The sequence below is a fragment of the Haplochromis burtoni genome, unplaced genomic scaffold (assembly GCF_018398535.1).
Source record: "Haplochromis burtoni strain Fernald_Lab_line unplaced genomic scaffold, NCSU_Asbu1 Contig_56, whole genome shotgun sequence".
In the NCBI taxonomy this organism is placed as follows: domain Eukaryota; kingdom Metazoa; phylum Chordata; class Actinopteri; order Cichliformes; family Cichlidae; genus Haplochromis; species Haplochromis burtoni.
The window spans coordinates 1,803,344-1,823,124 of NW_024582417.1; the positions used below are offsets into that span (position 1 = coordinate 1,803,344).

The 19,781-nt window shown below is 39.2% G+C and overlaps 2 protein-coding genes and 1 long non-coding RNA gene across 6 annotated transcripts in view; 2 read left to right on the forward strand and 1 right to left on the reverse strand.

The window, feature by feature from the left end:
- Nucleotides 1–5,783, reverse strand: part of klhl13 (kelch-like family member 13) — a 42,486-nt gene extending 36,703 nt beyond the window's left edge. For 2 of the 4 annotated variants that reach the window (XM_005922184.3, XM_042220864.1), the window contains exons 1-2: nucleotides 5,670–5,783; nucleotides 4,195–4,267 (exon numbers count right to left, since the gene is read on the reverse strand). In XM_005922184.3, the coding sequence (XP_005922246.1) occupies nucleotides 4,195–4,247 (53 nt within the window). In that variant the 5' untranslated portion in view covers nucleotides 4,248–4,267; nucleotides 5,670–5,783. The remainder of the gene's footprint in view (nucleotides 1–4,194; nucleotides 4,268–5,669) is intronic. The other 2 variants (XM_005922183.2, XM_042220865.1) reach the window with 1 other exon arrangement.
- Nucleotides 5,784–5,913: 130 nt separating this feature from the next.
- On the forward strand, nucleotides 5,914–7,758 carry LOC106633192. The gene is made up of 3 exons (XR_006054408.1): nucleotides 5,914–5,937; nucleotides 6,216–6,327; nucleotides 7,236–7,758. It is a non-coding gene; the product is annotated as an uncharacterized LOC106633192 (long non-coding RNA).
- A 1,306-nt stretch (nucleotides 7,759–9,064) lies between these two features.
- wdr44 (WD repeat domain 44) lies at nucleotides 9,065–19,720 on the forward strand. Its single transcript, XM_042220866.1, is given in 21 exon segments — nucleotides 9,065–9,603; nucleotides 10,397–10,430; nucleotides 11,871–11,948; nucleotides 12,090–12,690; nucleotides 12,934–13,082; nucleotides 13,185–13,280; nucleotides 13,393–13,529; nucleotides 13,834–13,917; nucleotides 14,029–14,135; nucleotides 14,601–14,752; nucleotides 14,864–14,936; nucleotides 14,939–15,001; nucleotides 16,586–16,650; nucleotides 16,736–16,852; nucleotides 16,941–17,063; nucleotides 17,180–17,371; nucleotides 17,500–17,601; nucleotides 18,077–18,192; nucleotides 18,334–18,461; nucleotides 18,544–18,678; nucleotides 18,772–19,720. Coding segments are annotated over 21 exon segments (2,718 nt in total). The 5' UTR covers nucleotides 9,065–9,526; the 3' UTR covers nucleotides 18,861–19,720.
- Nucleotides 19,721–19,781: the final 61 nt, after the last annotated feature.

Below are 19,781 nucleotides of genomic sequence, written 5' to 3' on the forward strand. Positions count from 1 at the left end.
AGTTGGAAAAAAAAGACATAAAATGACTTAACACCTGCTCACCCTCAGCTGTTCAGCTGATATTTTTGGCCACTTCAGCTACATTCACCTGCTCCCTAATTCAAAAGGGTCACCACAGCAGGTAGCTTTCTGACACAACCCCAAAGGGATACACATCTGCCCCTGGGATTTAACTGGTAGGTGAATTTGTAAACTACTCCACCATGGAGCCACATTTACTTGGCCACTTATGTTCCCTGCTTGTGGCAAACTAACAGTGAAAATGTACACCTGTATTTTCATCTACACCATAGTTACTGGGTAACCGCACACCCTTGTCCCCCCCTGGAAATGTAACTACATGACTGTGATTGACCTCATCAGTATAATCCTTTCTTCTTATTTCTTCCAACTCCTGTTTCTGCCATGATTTTTTTTTTTTTTTTGAATGGACTAGATCAACTTAAACAGAAACTTGATTGCAAACCAGTGTTTTGGAGGCAAAGCTGCAGTACAACAGAGACACAACAGCACAAGCATAAATTTTGGCAACGTCACCAGCCCTGTACGTGGACTACAAAATAGGCTCTCCACAGATTCGACTCGCACAAGTCATAATTAGTCTTAAATCCTTCACTACTCTCTGTGTATCTGAGGTCTGAGTGAGACGTCCACCTAAGATGCTACCTTTGCCATATATGAATATGGAGAATTCAAAACACTTAGCATTACATTTTGTGATTCTTCTAACTTTTTATTTGCCAGAGACTGCGAAAAGCACCGAGAGCCAACCAGAGGCCAATTCCAAAACAGTGTTTTTGTGTGTTAATTAAACTGCAAATCGGTTATATCAGATAGACTTCTTGGATCATTGCAAAAAATAAAAATTAAAACGTAATATGTCTATGTATGTAATATCTACTTCTTTAAAAATACAACAGTAGCAGCATTTCAAAATAAATCTTTCTTCTCTGTGTTATTTTTGTCTAACCTCAACTCACCATCAGACTGCTGCAGTTTCAAGTGGCCAAGAGTGTACTGTCCCGCTATTACAGGAAAGGCTTCATGTGAAGTGTTCAAGCATAAATTCTTTCTGGTGGCTGATTTTGTGACAAAGTCCCTCTCAGAAAAGATGAATATTTGTCCACTTAATCTGTTCTTGTGTCAAATTTCAGCTACGCTGCATGTGTGTGCAAGCACCCCCATCTGTAGTGGATATTCCTGCATATGACATACAAACCCAGCACTAGCAAACAATAACATCTTTAAATAGTCTTCTCTCCTCTTGCATTCTGAAATACATATAACGGTCATGACCCTTTTCCCCCTCTCTTCTTCTTCTTCTCCTCAACTGGCGGTGCCATCTGTATTACAACCCCCATCATCACACCTTACGCTGTAACTAGCAGAATGACCTTGCGTCTTAACCAAGGGCAGCAGTCATCGTGCCGCTTCTGTCAAAGCCTGAAGGCTCAGTGCTACACCCATTATTCACAGTCCTATTCTATCACTCTCCTCCAACAACTGCAAACCCCCACATAATAGAGCTGTCCATGTCAAATGGCAGCAATACAATAATTCCACACCAGTGTAAAGATTTTATTTTACATGAATGAACTGTGAACAGCAAGGTTTCTATGCTAAATACAATTTGATTATTATCCAAAAGCAATTAGCCATAGGAGAAGTGAAGTCATGGTGTTTTTAAGCTTCTTTCATTTATTAAACAGGCTTTTCTAAATGTGTTACTGATAGCTTATGCTGTGGAGAGACAGTCAGCACTCCGCCTTAACTTTACATTCACAACTGTGTTCTCCAACATTTGGTGGTGTGTCTCATCCACCTCCACACAGTCTCAGTTCTGTTTTCGAGCGCCTTTTACAGACCATAGCTGTCCAAAGGGAGTTTAACCTACTCAAATTTAACTCAATTTTAATCAAAGAAGTCACGGTTGAGAAACTGGCTGTCTGAACTGGCAGGATTAAAAAAAATAAACAACCTCAAATAAATATGAGGAATTAAATTAATCTAATTCCAGCTAAAAGTAACACCAAAGCTGCAGCCAAAGCCAAGGAGGAAGGCTGGGGAAAAATGTCTGCTGTGTAAATTAATAGGCTTATCAGCATCACCGCCCCATTATTAAAGCAAAGCATATCTGATTAGAACTATAATTATGTGTTCCATTTAAATTTTGTGTTGCTTAGATGCAATCTTATGGCATGTACGACTACTTCACCCTTTTCTTTCAGGTGCGACCCTGCCAATGTTAAACAGTCTTGAAAGCAATTAAAGATCAAATATAAGCATGCTTACAAATCTTTCACAATCTCAACAAGTATTCAAAGCTTCTTCAGTGCTAAACGAAGGCCTTAGGAACAATAAAATACATCTGAAATTGTTTGCTACAGGCTAGAATAAAAAAACAACGAGGCAAAGGAAAATGTTCCCTCTCCAGAGAATCAATATTGTCATTGATGTTTTGGAAAGACAAAGGGTTTAGATGCTCTATTAAAAAGACTAGATGCTCTCTATCTACACATCAAAATATTTTTTGTTAAAAGTGGTTGACCAGTTAATCAGGCCTTTAAATGCAAACATCTGTTACCTGGAAAATAAGCAGCTCTGAAGCTTTTTAGAGATAGAACTGAAATTACCATGACTCAGTTGGCTCACTTAAACTTTGTTTTTGTAGCATGCATTATTCAGGAAGTTAAAATTACTCCCTATTTTACCTGGATAAGTTACTTTTATCGATAGTGCAATGCTGGTGCTAAGACACCAAAGATGATCAATTTTCAAGTTCAATAAAAGTGGTCACTACCTTAATAATACTTAGGTTGTATTATTGTAGGGTCTTTAACTTGCAATATAAAGCGCCTGATGTTATGATTTGGCACTATATAAAAAAAAATTTCATTGACTTTAACTGAAATTGAGTTGAATTGAATCAGATCAGGCAGAGCATCCAGCCTAAAATGTGTGCCAAATCAAACATGTGGTGTGGTGAACCCTCGGGAAATAAGGGACCAGCTGAAAGTACCTTCTTCTTCTATACCTGCTATGAAATTGTTGTCTTCTATCAGTGATCTCAACAGAAACGTGCACATCTTAATTCTATTAGTACCACATCAAAGAGCTGTAGCAGTTATGAAACCGAGAGTGAAACCACAACACAAATACCAACAGTTTTGGTGCACAGTTTGACTTCCTTATCTCTTCATCTATCACTTTTGCTTAAAATGAAAGTTATAAGCTACAAAGGCAAAAGACAAACAGTTGTAAATCTACAAAAAGCTCAGACTTCTTATATAAATCTCTTTAACACCTATCCATTCAAATCAGTAGGTATTGTGCCGTCTTAATCCAACAACAGTGGAAGAAGCTAAAATGAGGACAAAAGACTAATTCTGTCATCTCTGCATGCATGAGTGTCACTATTGATTTTAAAATAGTTATGCCCGTCTCTAACTTTAAGTCCCACCAGGAACCGAAAACAGAGGGCACCATCCACCACAGTTATACCCAGTGTTGGTCCATATTAGGTCACATCAAGCTGAGTCATTTGACTCAACTTGATGGGGATAAAAAACAAAAACAAAAAACAAAGACAAAACAAAACAAAGAAACTGCTTGTTTTCAATTATTACCAAGTCCAGTTATAAATGCCATTAAAATCCAATTTGAGGATATATAGAAAAGTATGAAATAACTATGAGTATGTGAAAATACTGTTTGTTTAGTGAGAAATAAGCCACTATTACACACAGGCTACTCAGGCAAGATGTAAAAGGTAAAGTACTGGAGAACAAAATAATATATTAGAGTCACTGGAGAGGCTCAGAGGTTTTAGCAGTATTTTTCAGTCCTGGCCTATGTATGCTAATCCATTAACACTTTAATTCCTTAACATGTAATAAATACTACTTAATTAACACCAGGTAGAAGCCATTCCTATCCAGAATTTACACCAAGCATTACCTACAGTTTAAAAATGGCCCACCATCAATTCTCTATTGGAAGATGCTTTTTTAAAAAACGACTAATTTTGGCTGGTTACATTTAATATTATTCTAAGAGAAGGAAAATAAAATCTTAAACATTGCTTACACCGTATGTTAAACATTCCTTAATTTTTGGTAAGTTTTGTGAGCAAAATATAAAATTCATAGGCATATTAATAAAAACAAAAATGCAAGATGAGGCACATTACCATACCTATCGTGCAGTCCGACGGGCATCGTCTCCCCTCTGTGTATAGGGTGCTCCATACCCTCGCCAAAAACCACACCTCAAAAGCAAAATATTTGTGTTAAAACCCTTCTCCAAGAAGCACACATTCAATTGAACTCCAGAAAATGCCATAATACTTTTTTTAATTAGGTGATTTTTAATTCAGCACTTTTAGGACAGTTTTGACAGTATTAACAGCATGTTTAAACTGAACTTACGTTATCATGTTTTAAAGTTTGCACACTTTAACGAGCCAGTTTAAGAAAGCTTCTCCAGCAAGGCATTGATCTTTTCTTAATCCACTTTACCCCATGTCAGCTGACACAAACATTCAGTTACATGGCAATGCACCATCTGAACGCTTATTCTCCTCAACTGAGATGTACCACACACACACACACACACAAATCCCTCATATATATTAAACTTACATTAACATCTTAAATAATTGGTAGTAACAAAGTGCGTGTGCATGCATGTTACTTTGTAGCTGAAAGCTGAAATAGATTGACAGAAGGGTGAATGGGTGTTTCTTTGACCCCATCCGCTGCTAAAATGTTACAGTTACATCACAACTTGTTGCTTTACACTGAACTAGGCTAATTAATGCTAAATATAGCTCTAGTCTATGTTACTTGAGAGAACAATCTTCGTGCTCGTTTAAAATACAGCAGCATCACCTTTAAAATAAGAAAAGATGAGCAAACTGTCATCGCGATTGTTTCAAAAGCTTAGCTCAAAAGTTTTTGATATTTGAGAAGTTTTCCTAAAACTTTGATTCCCTCTGTTTAAGAATTAATTTAGTGACAGGGTTTAATTTGGGACGAACGTTTGTCACCACAAAGTGCCGAGCTGTCGGAGAGACGTGTGGAGAAGGTGAGGTTAGTCCTTTTAAAGCTCAAGGTTTGATATCGTGATGTATGGGAGAGAAACTAAAACTGACTTTGTTCTTAGCAAAGGCTTCAGGCTCCTATCTTTAAACACGTCTGTCTCCATTAGCCGGACTGCGACAGCTGTTCAGACTTAACAGACAAGGCAACCAAATGGGAGCTTTGCTCATTTTCTGGCCATGATTGACTCCATACTGTCGGTACACCTCCGGTGGGAACAGGCTAATGCTAACTAGCTAGGCTAACCCTATCGTTAACATTTGCTAGCTTAAAATAACATCAAATCACGACAGTCGACTTTGTGGTTGTCGCGTAAGTTTCTCTTAAGCAATCTTCCCATAGCGACATTAGCTTAACCAGTGACGGCGCAAAGGACTGTGGTCCTAATATAAGTTAGTTGGTTTAGTTATTAGTTGGTCTGGTTGGTTGGTTGATCTACCACCACCAACAGATGCCTATGGCTAACTGACAACCCGGTATGTGTTGAGCTTAATATACTACGTATAACATATTCATTAATGTAGGCAGTTTAACTATACTCTGCAAAGTTTTATAAAGCATATTCCATACCTTCCACAACGATATAGCGTTACCTTGCGTCCTTGTTTTCCTTCCAAGCCCTCAAATCCACTTATACCCCTGAAGCCTCCTTCCTAGTTTTATCCAATGCAGTTGTAGCTTACTAGGAAAGCCGGAGTATCCACACTTTCCATTGGCGGAAGAGTATGGCAATCTTCTCTCATTGGCTTAAAACTTCCGTTACTAAATAATGGTTTTAAGACAGCTTTTTTTATTTGAAGCACCTGGACACTGAAATGCCTGGATAATACTTTGTGAGGTGAACCATAGCCTTCCATTTAAAAACATTCGTGAGCTATATTCATAATGAAAAGTATCACATGTTGGAAATTAGTGAGACAGGGACGCACATAAAGTATGACAATTAGGTTGGTTATTTATTTATTTATTTATTTATTTATTTATTTATTTAGTTTACAAAAGCAGAAGTCTGAATTTGGAGTTTGAATATTGTGGTAAATCAAGTGGAAATTTCAAGATGAGCTAATGTGAGAGGCTAATGTTGTTGAAATATGGAAGTGATTTGTTTTTTCACAGGTACAGCAGAGATCGGTGTTCCTGCTGCCCAATGACATTCCAGCTCAAACAGCAAAAATTAAAAGGACTCTGACAAATAAATAAGACAACACATACCTCATTTATCCCAAAGGTCAGGAATTTCTTTTTTTTACACCATGTAAAGTTAACTAGAAAAAAACAAATAAATATGTTAAATAAAATTAAATAAAATATAACAACAATACATAAAAATATTTTTTATTAGTTTTTACTATTGAAAAAAGTAAAAGATGGATCAATTCTGCAATGAAAATGACCAAATAGACAAACAATAGCCACATTTGTTCACAGTATGTAAATCATTTTAAAAGACATAAATGTATTTTTGAATGACAGGCTACCTGTAAAATATGTTTGGCTTTTTTGTACTTTTTTAAAATACAAAAAAACTTTGAGTCTTTGATGAGTCTTGTGACTTTGTCTTGTGACTCAGAGATCCTCTTCTGCATGCCTTGGTTGTAATGGGTGGTTATTTCAGTTAACAGCTACAGTCTACAATGACAAAATGTGTAAAAATAATGTATGCATTCATTAAAATGCACTCAGATTCTCCAATAATCACCTTTCTGCAACCTCCACCTTTTCATACTCTTGAATAATCCATTAGATTGTAGTCTTATTATCAATCAGCTGATGCATTGATCTGGAACAAAGAGCGCTTTGATTGCAAATGAAAACACTTCAGTCTGTGGTGATTTTTCCGTACCTCATTCACTGTGCCTGTCGAAGCATGTGAGAAAGAATGAGCGGGGCATAGAGCGGCTAACATATGAGCGTGTAACTTAAATGAGTTTTTCAATGGATTTATTAAGCACTACAATTTAATTACACTTTCTAGTATACTTAACAATACCCCTGCACTAATTACTGATCAGTAACCGTGTATAGTGTGGGGAAAATGATTGTTTGAGAAATGCTGAGTATGATCAAAAGAGCACCATTCCTACATTCAAGCACAGAGGTGAAAACATTATGCTTTTGGTTATTTTTCTGCTAAAGGTACAGGACGACTTCACCACATTGAGGGACCAATGAGCAGGACCATGTACAATAAAATCTTGGACAATACCCTTGTTTGCTCACCCAGAACACTAAAGATGGGTCAAGGATGACTTTTCCAGCATGGCAGTAGCCAAAACCAAGGCAACAAAGAAGAACATTAAGATTATGGAGTAGCTTAGCCACTCTCCAAACTCAGTCCTATAGAAAATTGGTGGAGGGAGCTGAACCTTTGAGTTTCCAAGTTGCAGCCAAGAAACCTAAAAAAGTTTCTGTAAAGAGGAGCGGGCCGAAATCCCTCCTCAGATGTGCACAAACCTGGTGACCAACTACAAAAAAACTTCTTACCACCATGCTTGCTAACAAGGGTTTCTCCAGCAAGTACTAAATCATGTTTTGATTGGGGCTCAAATACTTACTTCACTGAATGATATGCAAATCATCTTATAATTTTTATGTAATGTTTTCTTTCTGGGTTCTTGATTAAAATCCTCCTCTATCCTTTCTCTCTCAGTTAAAATAAAACTGCCATCAAATTTGGAGACTGTTCATTTCTTTGTAAGTGAAGATCAAAATAATTATTTCCATCACTGTATCCTGGTCACATTTATTTAGCCGTTTTTCTGGTGACCTTACATATAATAATGTTATTCTAACTAATAATTAAGATATAATTATTATGTCTGTGTGTCTGCTTAAAACAACCAAATGTCAGCAAGGCTCTAAATTGCTCATTAGTGGAAAAGTCACATGCAGTTTGCATACAAACCAAATCTGCCATGATGCAACTATATACATGCTGCAGAGAGCTAAGTCCCATCTAAAAAAATGGCTGCATGCAGAGGATCACTTCCTTTGATTTCTCAAATTAAAATGATCCAGCTCTTCTCTCTGCTGAGAGAAAAGCGATAAGAAATGTCAGTAAACATGTATACCATCTCATGGGTTACTGACAGAGATTAGTCAGTGCTATGTCTGATTTGGTGATGTGCAGCACAGAAGCTCCACAGACTTTCAATCCATGCGACCTACAGAAATACTCTGACAGTTCTGCAGTGGCAGTGAATTTATTAGTGATAGGCAGGAAGAGTACAGAGCACCAGTGGATGATTGTGTGGCGTGTTCTGTGAAGAAACGGCAAAATGATGAGATTTTCTGTCAATTAGGCATTGCAAGCCCAGTGTACTTGCCTGTGGTCTGCTTTGGGAGCTGGTGACATGAACAGAATCACTGAAAAGGCTAACTCTGCAAATGCCAGCAAACTGGTCACTTTTGAAACTGTGGTGAAGCTGTGGTGTCAGTGAGCAAACTTTAAACTCCATGGATAATCCTGTCCCCCTCTGCACCACTGACAGGCAGCGGATCACCTTTTCCAACAGACTGTTTCGGCTCCACTGCCACAAGGACAGATATAAGAAATCTCTCAGACCAAATGCTACCTGCCTCTATAATTCAGAAATGTCTGTCAGAGAGTCATCTGCCAGATACACTAATAATAATAATAATTTCTCAAATATGGGTTAAACAAACTGTTGCTCTAATCATGATCATATCATCCTGAGTGGATTATTTAGGAACCAAAAACTACACCTTGCTGCTAGACCAACTAATACACTCTACTCCACCTGATCAGTGGCTGTTATTCTCTTGGTTGTTCAGTGAGTATTGTAATGTATACAGTAATTTTATAAAACGGCACTCATATTAGTGAAGTAAAATGAGTGAGAGTTAAAAGATTGAAAAAAAGGAATTAGCAACCAAGTTGTTCCATTCAGATTCCAGTCCAGAAGGTGGCAGTATTAGCCGTAAAAGCTGTTCTCCAACCGCCATTGAAAAAGAAGAAGAAACAAGAGGGCGCCTGTGCCCCTCCCTTGCTTCGTTAGGATGTATTTTTTTGTGTAGCTGGTTTGTTTATGACGCGGTTCCCTGGTTCTGTTAGCTTGACAGCTTATCAAGTGTGTAATGTTGTGAAAAAGCATAACAAAAAACGCGCTTGTGGCGGTTTTTTCGGTCGATACTGTGCTTTGTGCAAGATAGACCTAAAAGAGGGTCAGGGCTAGTTAGCATTAAGTGCTGCTTAGTCGTTCGACAGGATTACATTTGTTAGCTGCAGCGTAATGTTGGACCGGAAAGTTGTTATTTGACGACTCCCGGGCTCGGGCAATGGAATATCACTGTTAACATAGAGGACGTTACAAGCGCATATGTAATACCTTTCAGTCATTGGCAGGTTAGGCTTATACACAGCTGCCTGGAAACTAGGCTAGCTAGCGAACTACATTGACGTTAGCATGGCGTCAGATACAAGTGACACGGAGGAATTCTATGATGCTCCAGAGGACCCCAATTTTACTCCGTCTCCACAAGTGTAAGAAAAGACGTTTTGCCAATATTACTTTTGAAAACGGTGTTAAATTGCTTGTTTTTGTCTTGTCTCATATATATCTAGCTAGCGTAGTATTGACAACTAACGTTAGATTTGCAAAATGGCCATTCTTTCATGAAAAGCATGAACTCAAGCTGCTTCAAAGCCAGGTCATGTGCCGTGTGCAAAATACGACCCAGTCTGTTTTGTATTTAGATGCCGAATATTAATTATATGCTGTCATACAGTGCTTGTGTTCACCAGCTATTCAGTGCAGGTACAGGAGAGTCTAACCCTCAAAACACTCACAAGTCACATGATGACAGTAGGATTTGGACTGAAGGAACAGGTTTCTTATCAAAGCTGAAACCACAATGCAAATTTACAGTTTTCATCCAAAACATAGCTTGTTGGAATAAAAAAAAAAAAAAAACCAGACTGAAGGTAGCAGTAGCTTACAAAACAGTATTTTTGTATGATCCGCTGTATGACAGCTCGATTAGAGATTAATAATGTAATGTAACTTTTAAAGATGCATTTTGTGTCTGCTTAAAAGCAAGCGGTTACTGAACCACTCTGTAAATGTTTAAAGTGTGTGCTCTGTTGCTTCTATTATTTCTTCTGATCAAAAGTTATATATGGGGTAAAAGTTATTTAATTCATTGTCTCAACTGCTTAGGTGACAGGTAAAATTATAAAAAGTTAGATTTTTGTGTTGTATTTGTTTTTTTTCTTCTTCTCTGCTTTATAAGTTTAGCCTATATCAGTTTTAAACCACGTGTTTTGTGTTTCTTAGGTCTCCCGCAAAGTTCGTCATTCCTTCACCTCAGGTATGTTTATTTAAATCTAGGCACTGTTGAAACAAGGTGTCACGGTTGTGCTGAGTTGCTCTTGGAATGATTACTCTATAGTTCAAAGTAATATGGCAACAAAATAGTGACTTTTTGATTTTTCAAATTCATATATATATGCGCACGGACACACACACAAAACACTATTAGTTTGTAGCTTGTCTATAGTTTTCCTGTCTCTGAATGACCTTTGGGAAGGGGTGACTACAGTAAAAAAACAAAAAACATAGAGATCTATGCATTTTCCAGTTATGTTTATTAATCTTGCTTTATCCATGTTTATCCCTATGAAAGGTGCAGATTTTTTCCTATACCTTGGTGATCGTGTGTAAACGGCTATGAGCAATACCGTTCCTAAACACCTTTGTGTACTAATTGTACAAGGTCCCCTCCAAGCTCATGGCGATGTAATGTTTTTTTGACAACTACCTTTATGTTACCTCTCAATGAAATTTGCATTACTTTGTATGGTGTTTTTTTTTTTTTGCATGACCTCGCAAAAAAATTTTGCATTTCATCTGACTCATCGTAAAAGGCTTTACTGTTTTATGATGTGGTGTCATGTGGTATTCTAGACTGCTGCTGGTTGTGACAGCAGTGAGAGTCAGGACACCCTCAGCTGTATATGTACTTATGACTGCAGAGTTGGGTTAGAGATCGTTGCTGTCAAGACTTGTTTTTTACAGTTATGGCTGTGACAAGTTTTAGTGGTGCAACATTGATTATTCACAGTGGTTTTGTGTGTGTGTGTCATTTGCAATTTTGATTCTGAACCAACATTGTTATGATGTTAGTTACATGTTAGATGATGCTGATAGCTGTCCAGGATAAGAGTTTAATGCTACTGTATGTTGGTAGTATGACACATTTGTCACTGAAGACCTGATCTGGGCCAACAAACAACCGAACTTTTCAAATGGATCATCAGGAATGCAAAGCAGGTTGTCAGAGAAAACAAGTTACTGCAATGAAATGCACAAATAATTGCAAGGAAAAACAAAAATAATATACATGCTATTGCAAGGTGATGCAAACGTTAAAGACAACAATCGCCTGACCTCACTCCATGCAGGAAATGGGACCAAAATAGGAGAGCGGTATACACATTTTGAGTGGTAACAAGATGTAGACATTACTTTCAATCTAGAAAAGCCATTTGTTATATCATAAGCTGGCAGTTACACAAGGAATTAATATAAAGGTAAACAAAGAATTATTACATAACATAACCTCCAAGACTGTGTTGATGAATATCATAAGATAGATAAACAATTCATCTCTAGGTTTCCATTTGTGTGGATACGCCTGAATAACTGTAATTTAGCTGTCATGTTACTGTTGATATTTCTCCTGTGTGCGTGTGTATTGTAAGTACATGTTGGTAAATGGTCTATATGTTTGTTTGTTTTTTCGAAACAGCTTTTGCACAGTTCAGTAAACGTTGCGCAAGATTTGAGCTGTGCCACTTCTGAGACTCAGCAAGATGATTCGTTACAGGTATGTTTCTCTAGTCTCATCCTTGTTTAGAGTTTTGTTTTAAGTTCTGTGCAAAGAGAAACACATTTTCTTAGAGATGAGCTATAACGTAAAAAAATAGATGTTGTATTGCTAAATCGACTGTGTTTTCTCTTCTTTTAGATCATTGATAGTATCATCGAAGAGAGTCAAAAGGGAGACGTAGGTGAGGTGGCTCAGCTGTTAGATCAGCTGCATGTTGATGTAGCAGCAGAGCCAAATGAGCAGAATAATGGTGACAGGCTCCCTGGGGAGCTGGCTGTGCCAGCTGTTGAACCCCAGCTTGTCGAGAGGCCAGAGGAACAACGGAATAGCATAGTATCAAACGGCGAGTGCTCTATACCTGCTCTCGAGCCCACAGGTCTCCCAGGGCCATCAGCTGGCTCACAAGAACATGTTCAGCCTCCAGACATCACCAGCACCATAGGACAGAGTCAGCCCAGCCTGTCTGTTGCGGTTGCAGAAGGTGGTCAGGAGCCAAGACCGGCTGACATCTTAGACCAGGTTCCCTTGACTGACAGGCCAGCTGACTCGGACTCCTCTGGGTCTTTAAAACCTCAGCAGTTCACAGTGGAGCCAGACATTGTAGCTAGCACAAAGAAGCCTCCTCCCTCACGCCCACCCCCTCCAAGCGGGGGTCCTCCTGCAAGACCTCCGCCACCATCTCGGCCGAAATTACCTACCAAGAAGTCACAGGAGTGTGTTAGGCCAAGTGGGCTGGAAGGTAGGCAATACAGTGCGATTTTAATGGGTCTCAATGTCAAATGTGTTGCATCAATCCAGTGTGGGATTTTAAACTGTTACCTTTTACTAAACAAGTGTTAAAATATCTTTATCTTTTATGCATGTCTATGTACTTATCTGCCACGTCATATGAATCACACTAACATAAAGCAGACAGAAAAAGAAGACCGGTTTTTCTTATAAAGTTTTTTTTGTTGTGTTGCGTGATTTTTTTTTTTTCCAGTGTCTGCTGTCAGTGTGGTCTGCAGTGATTCTCTGGAGCCATCAGGCCTCCTGTCTCCTGGCAGCACTGTGAGGAGTCTAACCAAAGAGCTGCAGCATTCCTTGGATCTGGCCAGTGCTACCAGTGGAGACAAGGTGGTGACGGCACAGGTGAGTGAGGCTCAGACCTCTTTTTGGTGCTAAAAAAGGAATTTAAATATTGTGCAGTAATTTCTATTTTATTTATTTATTATTTTTATTATTTATTTTTAGGAAAATGAAGATGAACAGACCTCATCTCAGAGCGGAGGACAGACCCCAGGCCCTCAACGTCCTCGGTCAAATTCTGGCAGAGAACTGACAGATGAAGTAAGAGTCAGTTTTTGTGTGTGCTTGAGTCCAAGCCACAACCTAAAATCGACACATTCCTGGCACCGGTCGTCTTTGCAACAAAAATATGCTTGTGGGCATCTTAAAACAGGAAATCTTGGCCAGTGTGATGATCAAGAATTTAGACACTGGGGAAGAAATTCCTCTAATTCAGGCGGAGGAGAAACTTCCTGCTGGAATCAACCCTCTCACTCTGCACATTATGAGGAGGACCAAGGAGTACATCACGTAAGCAGAACATTATTTACGTGGGTTAGCTCAAGTTGCTGTTGTCAAATTTAATTTAAAACTGTTCAAATCACAGCTTATTAAACAAGTCAATGAGGGAAAGATTAGGGTGAAGCCAAACACTTGACCTTCAGATCAGATTCCCAGAAAAGGTTTTCCCTGTTGAGGGAATAAGTTGATTACAATGGGTTGCACTGATATTGCTCACATAAGTTTCCCATGGAAAACATGGTTAAGCTTTACCAGCTAAAACAAGAACATGATAAAGTTTCGAGACGACGCTGATATATGTTTGGCTTTGCAGGAATGATGCAGCACAGTCAGATGATGATGAGAAGACTCAGACTCCAATGACAGACACAGACGGTGGAAAACTAAAACAGAGAACGTAAGGACTAGTGGTTTTTGGTTGCCTTTTGCTGAAACTTAGTGTATTTCCCTCTTTCACAACATCATCTAATTTAAAGTATATTAATGGTTTGTTGGTATTTCTGACCAGGACCCAGTTAAAAAAATTCCTCGGCAAGTCGGTGAAGAAGGCCAAGCATCTGGCTGAGGAGTACGGAGAGAAGGCAGTCAACAAAGTGAAAAGTGTTCGTGATGAAGGTAAAAAAAAAAAAAAGAGACAGAAGTGAAAGGATGTTGTGCAGAGGCAGTTGTATTTTTTTTTTTAAACCATACAGCTTATATTCATGTTCCTGTTGCTAACTTACTAAACATTACAAGAAAATGTCCTGTCCAACTACAACCCTAGTTGTCGGTATAACAAGTTGTGTGCACACACCGGTTTTAGTGTGTGCTTTTTTTTTTTTTTTTAAGCACCATAAAGAAAAAAATGCCTTAAAAATACAGTTTGCTTGAACACAAGAAGATAAATAGTCTTTGACTCTGTCTCAGTTGTACGTGTTCACTATTAGAGCTCTGACTGTGAGCACAGAACCTCTATGAGTCCAAGAGTGCAAAAATACGGACCTAGTAATGAGCATAACGGCTCCGACTTTAAGAATATCCCAAATGCCAACACAGGCTTGTGAAATGACCCTGATATACTTTTGTTTATCCTACGCTCAGTCTTCCATACAGATCAGGATGATCCATCATCGAGCGACGATGAGGGTATGCCTTACACGAGGCCGGCCAAGTTCAAGGCAGCGCATAGCTTCAAGGGTCCCTTTGACTTTGACCAGATTAAGGTTGTGCAGGACCTCAGTGGAGAGCACATGGTGGGATTATTGTACATGTTATTTTATGCACTGACACACTGTGTGCTACTACATGCTTGTATTAAGAGATCTTTGTTTGCTTGTGTTTTTGTTTTTTTTTTTTTTTAAAAGGGGGCCGTTTGGACAATGAAGTTTTCTCACTGCGGGAGGCTGCTGGCAACTGCGGGCCAAGATAACGTGGTTCGATTTGGGTCCTGAAAACAGCGTTTGATTACTTCAATAATATGAGATTAAAGTACAATACTGAAGGTAAGCGCATTAGCAACATATTGATTTGCTTTTTTTATTTGTATGATAATTGGATTATATGGGGGGAAAAAAAAAAGAGTAGCTGCCTGTGCATTTTTCTTTTTGAAGGGCCTTTTTTTTTTTTTTTTTTATTTTAAAAGCGTCTTGATGCTTTCTATCTATTACAGACAACTAACGGGAAACGGTGGCACGGTGGTTAGCACTGTTGCCGCACAGCAAGAAGGTCCTGAGTTCAATTCCACCATCAGGCCGGGGTCTTTCTGTGTGGAGTTTGCATGTTCTCCCCGTGTTTGCGTGGGTTCTCCTCCGGGTACTCCGGCTTCCTCCCACCGTCCAAAGACATGCAGCTTGTGGGGATAGGTTAATTGGAAAATCCAAATTGCCACTAGGTGTGAATGTGAGCGCGAATGGTTGTCTGTCCCTGTGTGTTAGGCCCTGCGACAGACTGGCGACCTGTCCAGGGTGTACCCCGCCTCTCGCCCTATGACAGCTGGGATAGGCTCCAGCGCCCCCCGCGACCCTGAAAAGGATAAGCGGAAGCGAATGGATGGATGGCAAAGAAACGTTTTTAAATTTATAGTATGGAACCAATAGTTTCAGCAATCTCCCTCCAGGAATCTGCTGACATTTGTGAGTGTTTATTATATTGATGCTATGATTATTTTTTTATTATACTGACATGATGATGGGTATTCTCTCTCAGTGATAAATTCAAAAGCCCTGGCAAAAAGGTAGCTGGAAATGCATACAGGGACTCTAAACAGACTGTGTTTCCCTGATATGTAGCTACATTTCTAGGGAGGTGCACGTCAGGTTACACCTTAGGCTTTCAGAGGGGTTTGTGGTTACAATGTAGCTATGGCATAGATTTCCCACTGAAGCATAAATCCCCAGTAAGAAATAGGAAAAGGTCAAGCAAAGGACCTGAAAGATGCAGGACCTTGTGCTGGTCCATCACCTGATCACTGAAGCCTCATCAGAAATGGTCTCAATGAAAGGTTGGCTGTCAAGAAGCCATTCTTAAGGAAGGAGAATAGGGAGAAAAGCCTGAGGTAAGCCAAGTTACACAGAAACTGGGCTGAAAATCAGTGACAACAGGTCTCATGGAGTGATGGATCCAAATTTGGCATTTCTGGTTTAAGTTGTCAGTGTATATATGGAAGGGATCAGGAAAGGGGTTGCACAACGAGGATGCGGCCAGTGCTACTGGAGATCAAAAGTGAAGACAGAAAAATCAGATTTTGACATATATTTCTGAACATGTGGCAGTCAGTGTAACAAAGCATACCTGGATAGAAGAACGGAGTGAAACACTATCAGTCAGCTTTGAATGTCCTTCAAGAGGCCTGCAGAACCATTCCTGAAGACTACTTAAAGAAATGAGCAGAAAGCTTCTCAAGCTGCCAACTCTGTTTTTGCCCTATATACTGCATCTGATGTATGTTTACACATGCTTTAGTAAATAGTTTGTTACACCTATTTAACATTTTCCTAGCCAAACATAAAGAAATTAAGACTCAAGACTTTTCCAGAAGATGTTCAAGTTCTTGTTAGAGAAACCTTCCTTTGTTTTTTCTTCTCCAGGTCGAGTGTCACCTTCTCCTTCTCAGGAAAGTTTATGTTCTTCTAAATCTGACACTGAGACTGGGGTGAGTGATGACACTAACACAAAAATCAGACATTTTTAAGCCATTTTTGTTCCAGATGTGTACCTAAGTGACATTTTTATTGTAGGCGAGTTGTATTCCAGAGGACCCAGACACGGAAGATAGAAATGCCCCTTTCCGTCAAGTCCCTTTCTGCAAGTACAAGGGTCACACGGCTGATCTGTTGGACTTATCCTGGTCAAAGGTGATTAAAGCACCTTGTTAAGTTTTTCTACCCCCACACATTTTCTTCTCTCTTGTCTCATCTTTTCCAAAAAAAAATTTTTGTCTAGAACTTTTTCCTGCTCTCCTCTTCCATGGATAAAACAGTCAGGTTATGGCACATATCCAGGCGAGAGTGTCTCTGCTGCTTTCAGCACATTGATTTTGTCACAGCCATTGCTTTCCATCCCAGGGTACGTTAAGTCACCTTGCATAACTGCTCTCAGCGCAAATCATACATCTATTATTTTGTCTCACAGACTCTATTCATAGTACTTTTTTTTTCTTCTTTCTTTTCCTTGTTACCCAGGATGACAGGTACTTTTTAAGCGGCTCTCTAGATGGAAAACTACGGCTCTGGAACATTCCAGATAAGAAGGTGGCTTTGTGGAATGAGGTGGATGGCCAAACCCGGCTTATCACCGCTGCCAACTTCTGCCAAAATGGGAAATATGCAGTGATTGGCACCTATGATGGTCGATGTATCTTCTATGACACAGAGGTATACACACATACATTGCTTCATCCAGCCAATACATGGTTTAATTATTTCTTTATAGTACTTTTTTCATGAACATATCCATTCAAATATGAAGCAAATGCATTTTTCTGTTTGCACCTTGTTTTTAGCGTCTGAAATACCACACGCAAATTCATGTGCGGTCCACCAGAGGAAGGAACAAAGTGGGACGCAAGATCACTGGCATTGAACCTCTGCCTGGAGAAAATAAGGTAACAGCTGGCCATCACTACAAATACGTCTGCGGTGGGTTGTCAAAAGGGCTTGGTAAACTGCGGTTTACTAGACCATCTTTATTTCAAGGCTTTCATAGCTTAATTTTTCAGATTTAAAGAGAATAAAAAAAATATATATAAAGAGAAATAAAATATTATCTTAATATTTAAAGATATTGGTCAGTAAAACTTTGAGGGACTGACCTGGAGCTGTTGGGTTTTGCTGAATTGCTGTTAACATTATGATGGTGTAGATGTTAATAATTAAAGTCTTGTTTTTAACAGCACAAAATTTTGAATCAAAGTCCAGGGCAAACTTAAGAATGCTGATAGGCGCCGGTTCATTGAACTAATCGATGGAATACTTGATTACTAAAATAATCGACAGCTGCAGCCCTAGTCGTCAGTGTAACAAGTCGTGTCTGTAAGACTTGTGAAATGCCAAATGTTGAACTGTACCCTTTGCCCATAGATTTTGGTGACATCAAATGATTCCCGCATTCGCCTTTATGACCTGAGGGACTTGTCTCTATCAATGAAGTACAAGGGTTATGTCAACAGTAGCAGCCAGATTAAGGCCAGCTTCAGGTAAGGGTGTACATTGCTTCTAGTTTTTGTTTTTTGTCAGTTTCTAACCTTAAGCATGGACAAAAGCTCTTTCTGTTGTTGTTGTTGTTGTTGTATTGACACAGTATGTTGCAGTAAACCTGTTTGGCCTTTTTCCTGTAGTCACGACTACTCCTTCATTGTAAGCGGCTCAGAGGACAAGTACATATACATCTGGAGCACTTACCATGACTTGAGTAAATTCACATCTGTACGGCGGGACCGCAATGACTTCTGGGAAGGGATTAAAGGTAACTGTGTTTATGCTAAGTGGCAAACACAGTTTAATGTAAGCAGCCATTGGGCCGCCACTAAAGAGTTTTTCTCTTTCAGCACACAACGCTGTGGTTACGTCAGCCATTTTCGCACCCCACCCAGGCCTTATTGTCCCACAGGAGAGTGGTGCAGAGAAGCCAGAAGCAGAGTGTAAGAGCCTGGACTCCACAGACTCTGAAACGATACCCTCAGGTATGCCCCCTTTAAATTGCATATGACTCAAGATTTCTTAAAACATCACAGTTCAGTGTCGTAAACTTGCAATGCCATTTGCTCTCTTTGCAGGAGCATTAAAGACAGATCACACAGAAGTTCTTCTCTCTGCTGACTTCACTGGAGCCATCAAGGTTTTTATCAATGTAAAAAAATACTGAGCATTTTAGAGGCTCTTGGTTCTTCAGGTTCAGGCCCGTCTATCAGTGATCAGTCCTAAAGGTTGAGGACAGCTTGTCTCAGAGCCTTGTAAGGTCACTAAGTACCTAATGGTACTGAGACAAAGTTGTCTGTAGTAGCGGTTTTTGGTAAACAGGGACCCTAAAATAAAAGGGAATAGGTGGAATGAATAGACTGTAAATGGACAAAGTGAGGTTCCTTACCGCTTTTTGTTTTTAATCTTTGATACCAGACAACTGTGAACAGTTTGGTCTGAACGAAAGATCTGGACATGTCAAGCGTGAACAGAAACTAAATCTGTTCAGATACGCACGTGTACATTTCAGGCTGTATGGTCAGGGCTGAATATAGCTAGAAGACTATCTGTAACAGTATGGGGCACCTTATGCTTTCTTTGGTTACCACATTTCAGAAGAAATTTAGAGAAGCAAGGCACTGATGTTGGGCAGATTTTCATGTCTTGTGTTAAGACGCATTTGTCTCAAGGTGTCTAAAGCTGGACTGTAATGTCATTTACAAAATATTCGTGCCTACAGAGTCTAGATTGCTTTCTAAATTACACTTCTAAAGCTTTCCTCTCACTTTATCAGACATTTCAGCAGATAACAAAATTTTCAGTGCAGGAGATGTGTGGCTACTAATGATTGGGGCTGGGCATCTTAAATCTGTGTTTCAGAACCAGTATTCAGTCAAATACTTTTGATACATTTCTTTGTTCAATGAAAGCACATTTCATTCTATAAAACAGTTGTGTAAATTTACTGTGTAACATTGCATACTTAATGCTTTTGTAAACAAATGCTCTATTACTTTCCTCAATAAAAATCCACACAAACTAAAAGAGTGCTTGTCGACAAGTCATTAACTTAACATTTTGATGCTTTTTCTCATGAATCATCTTA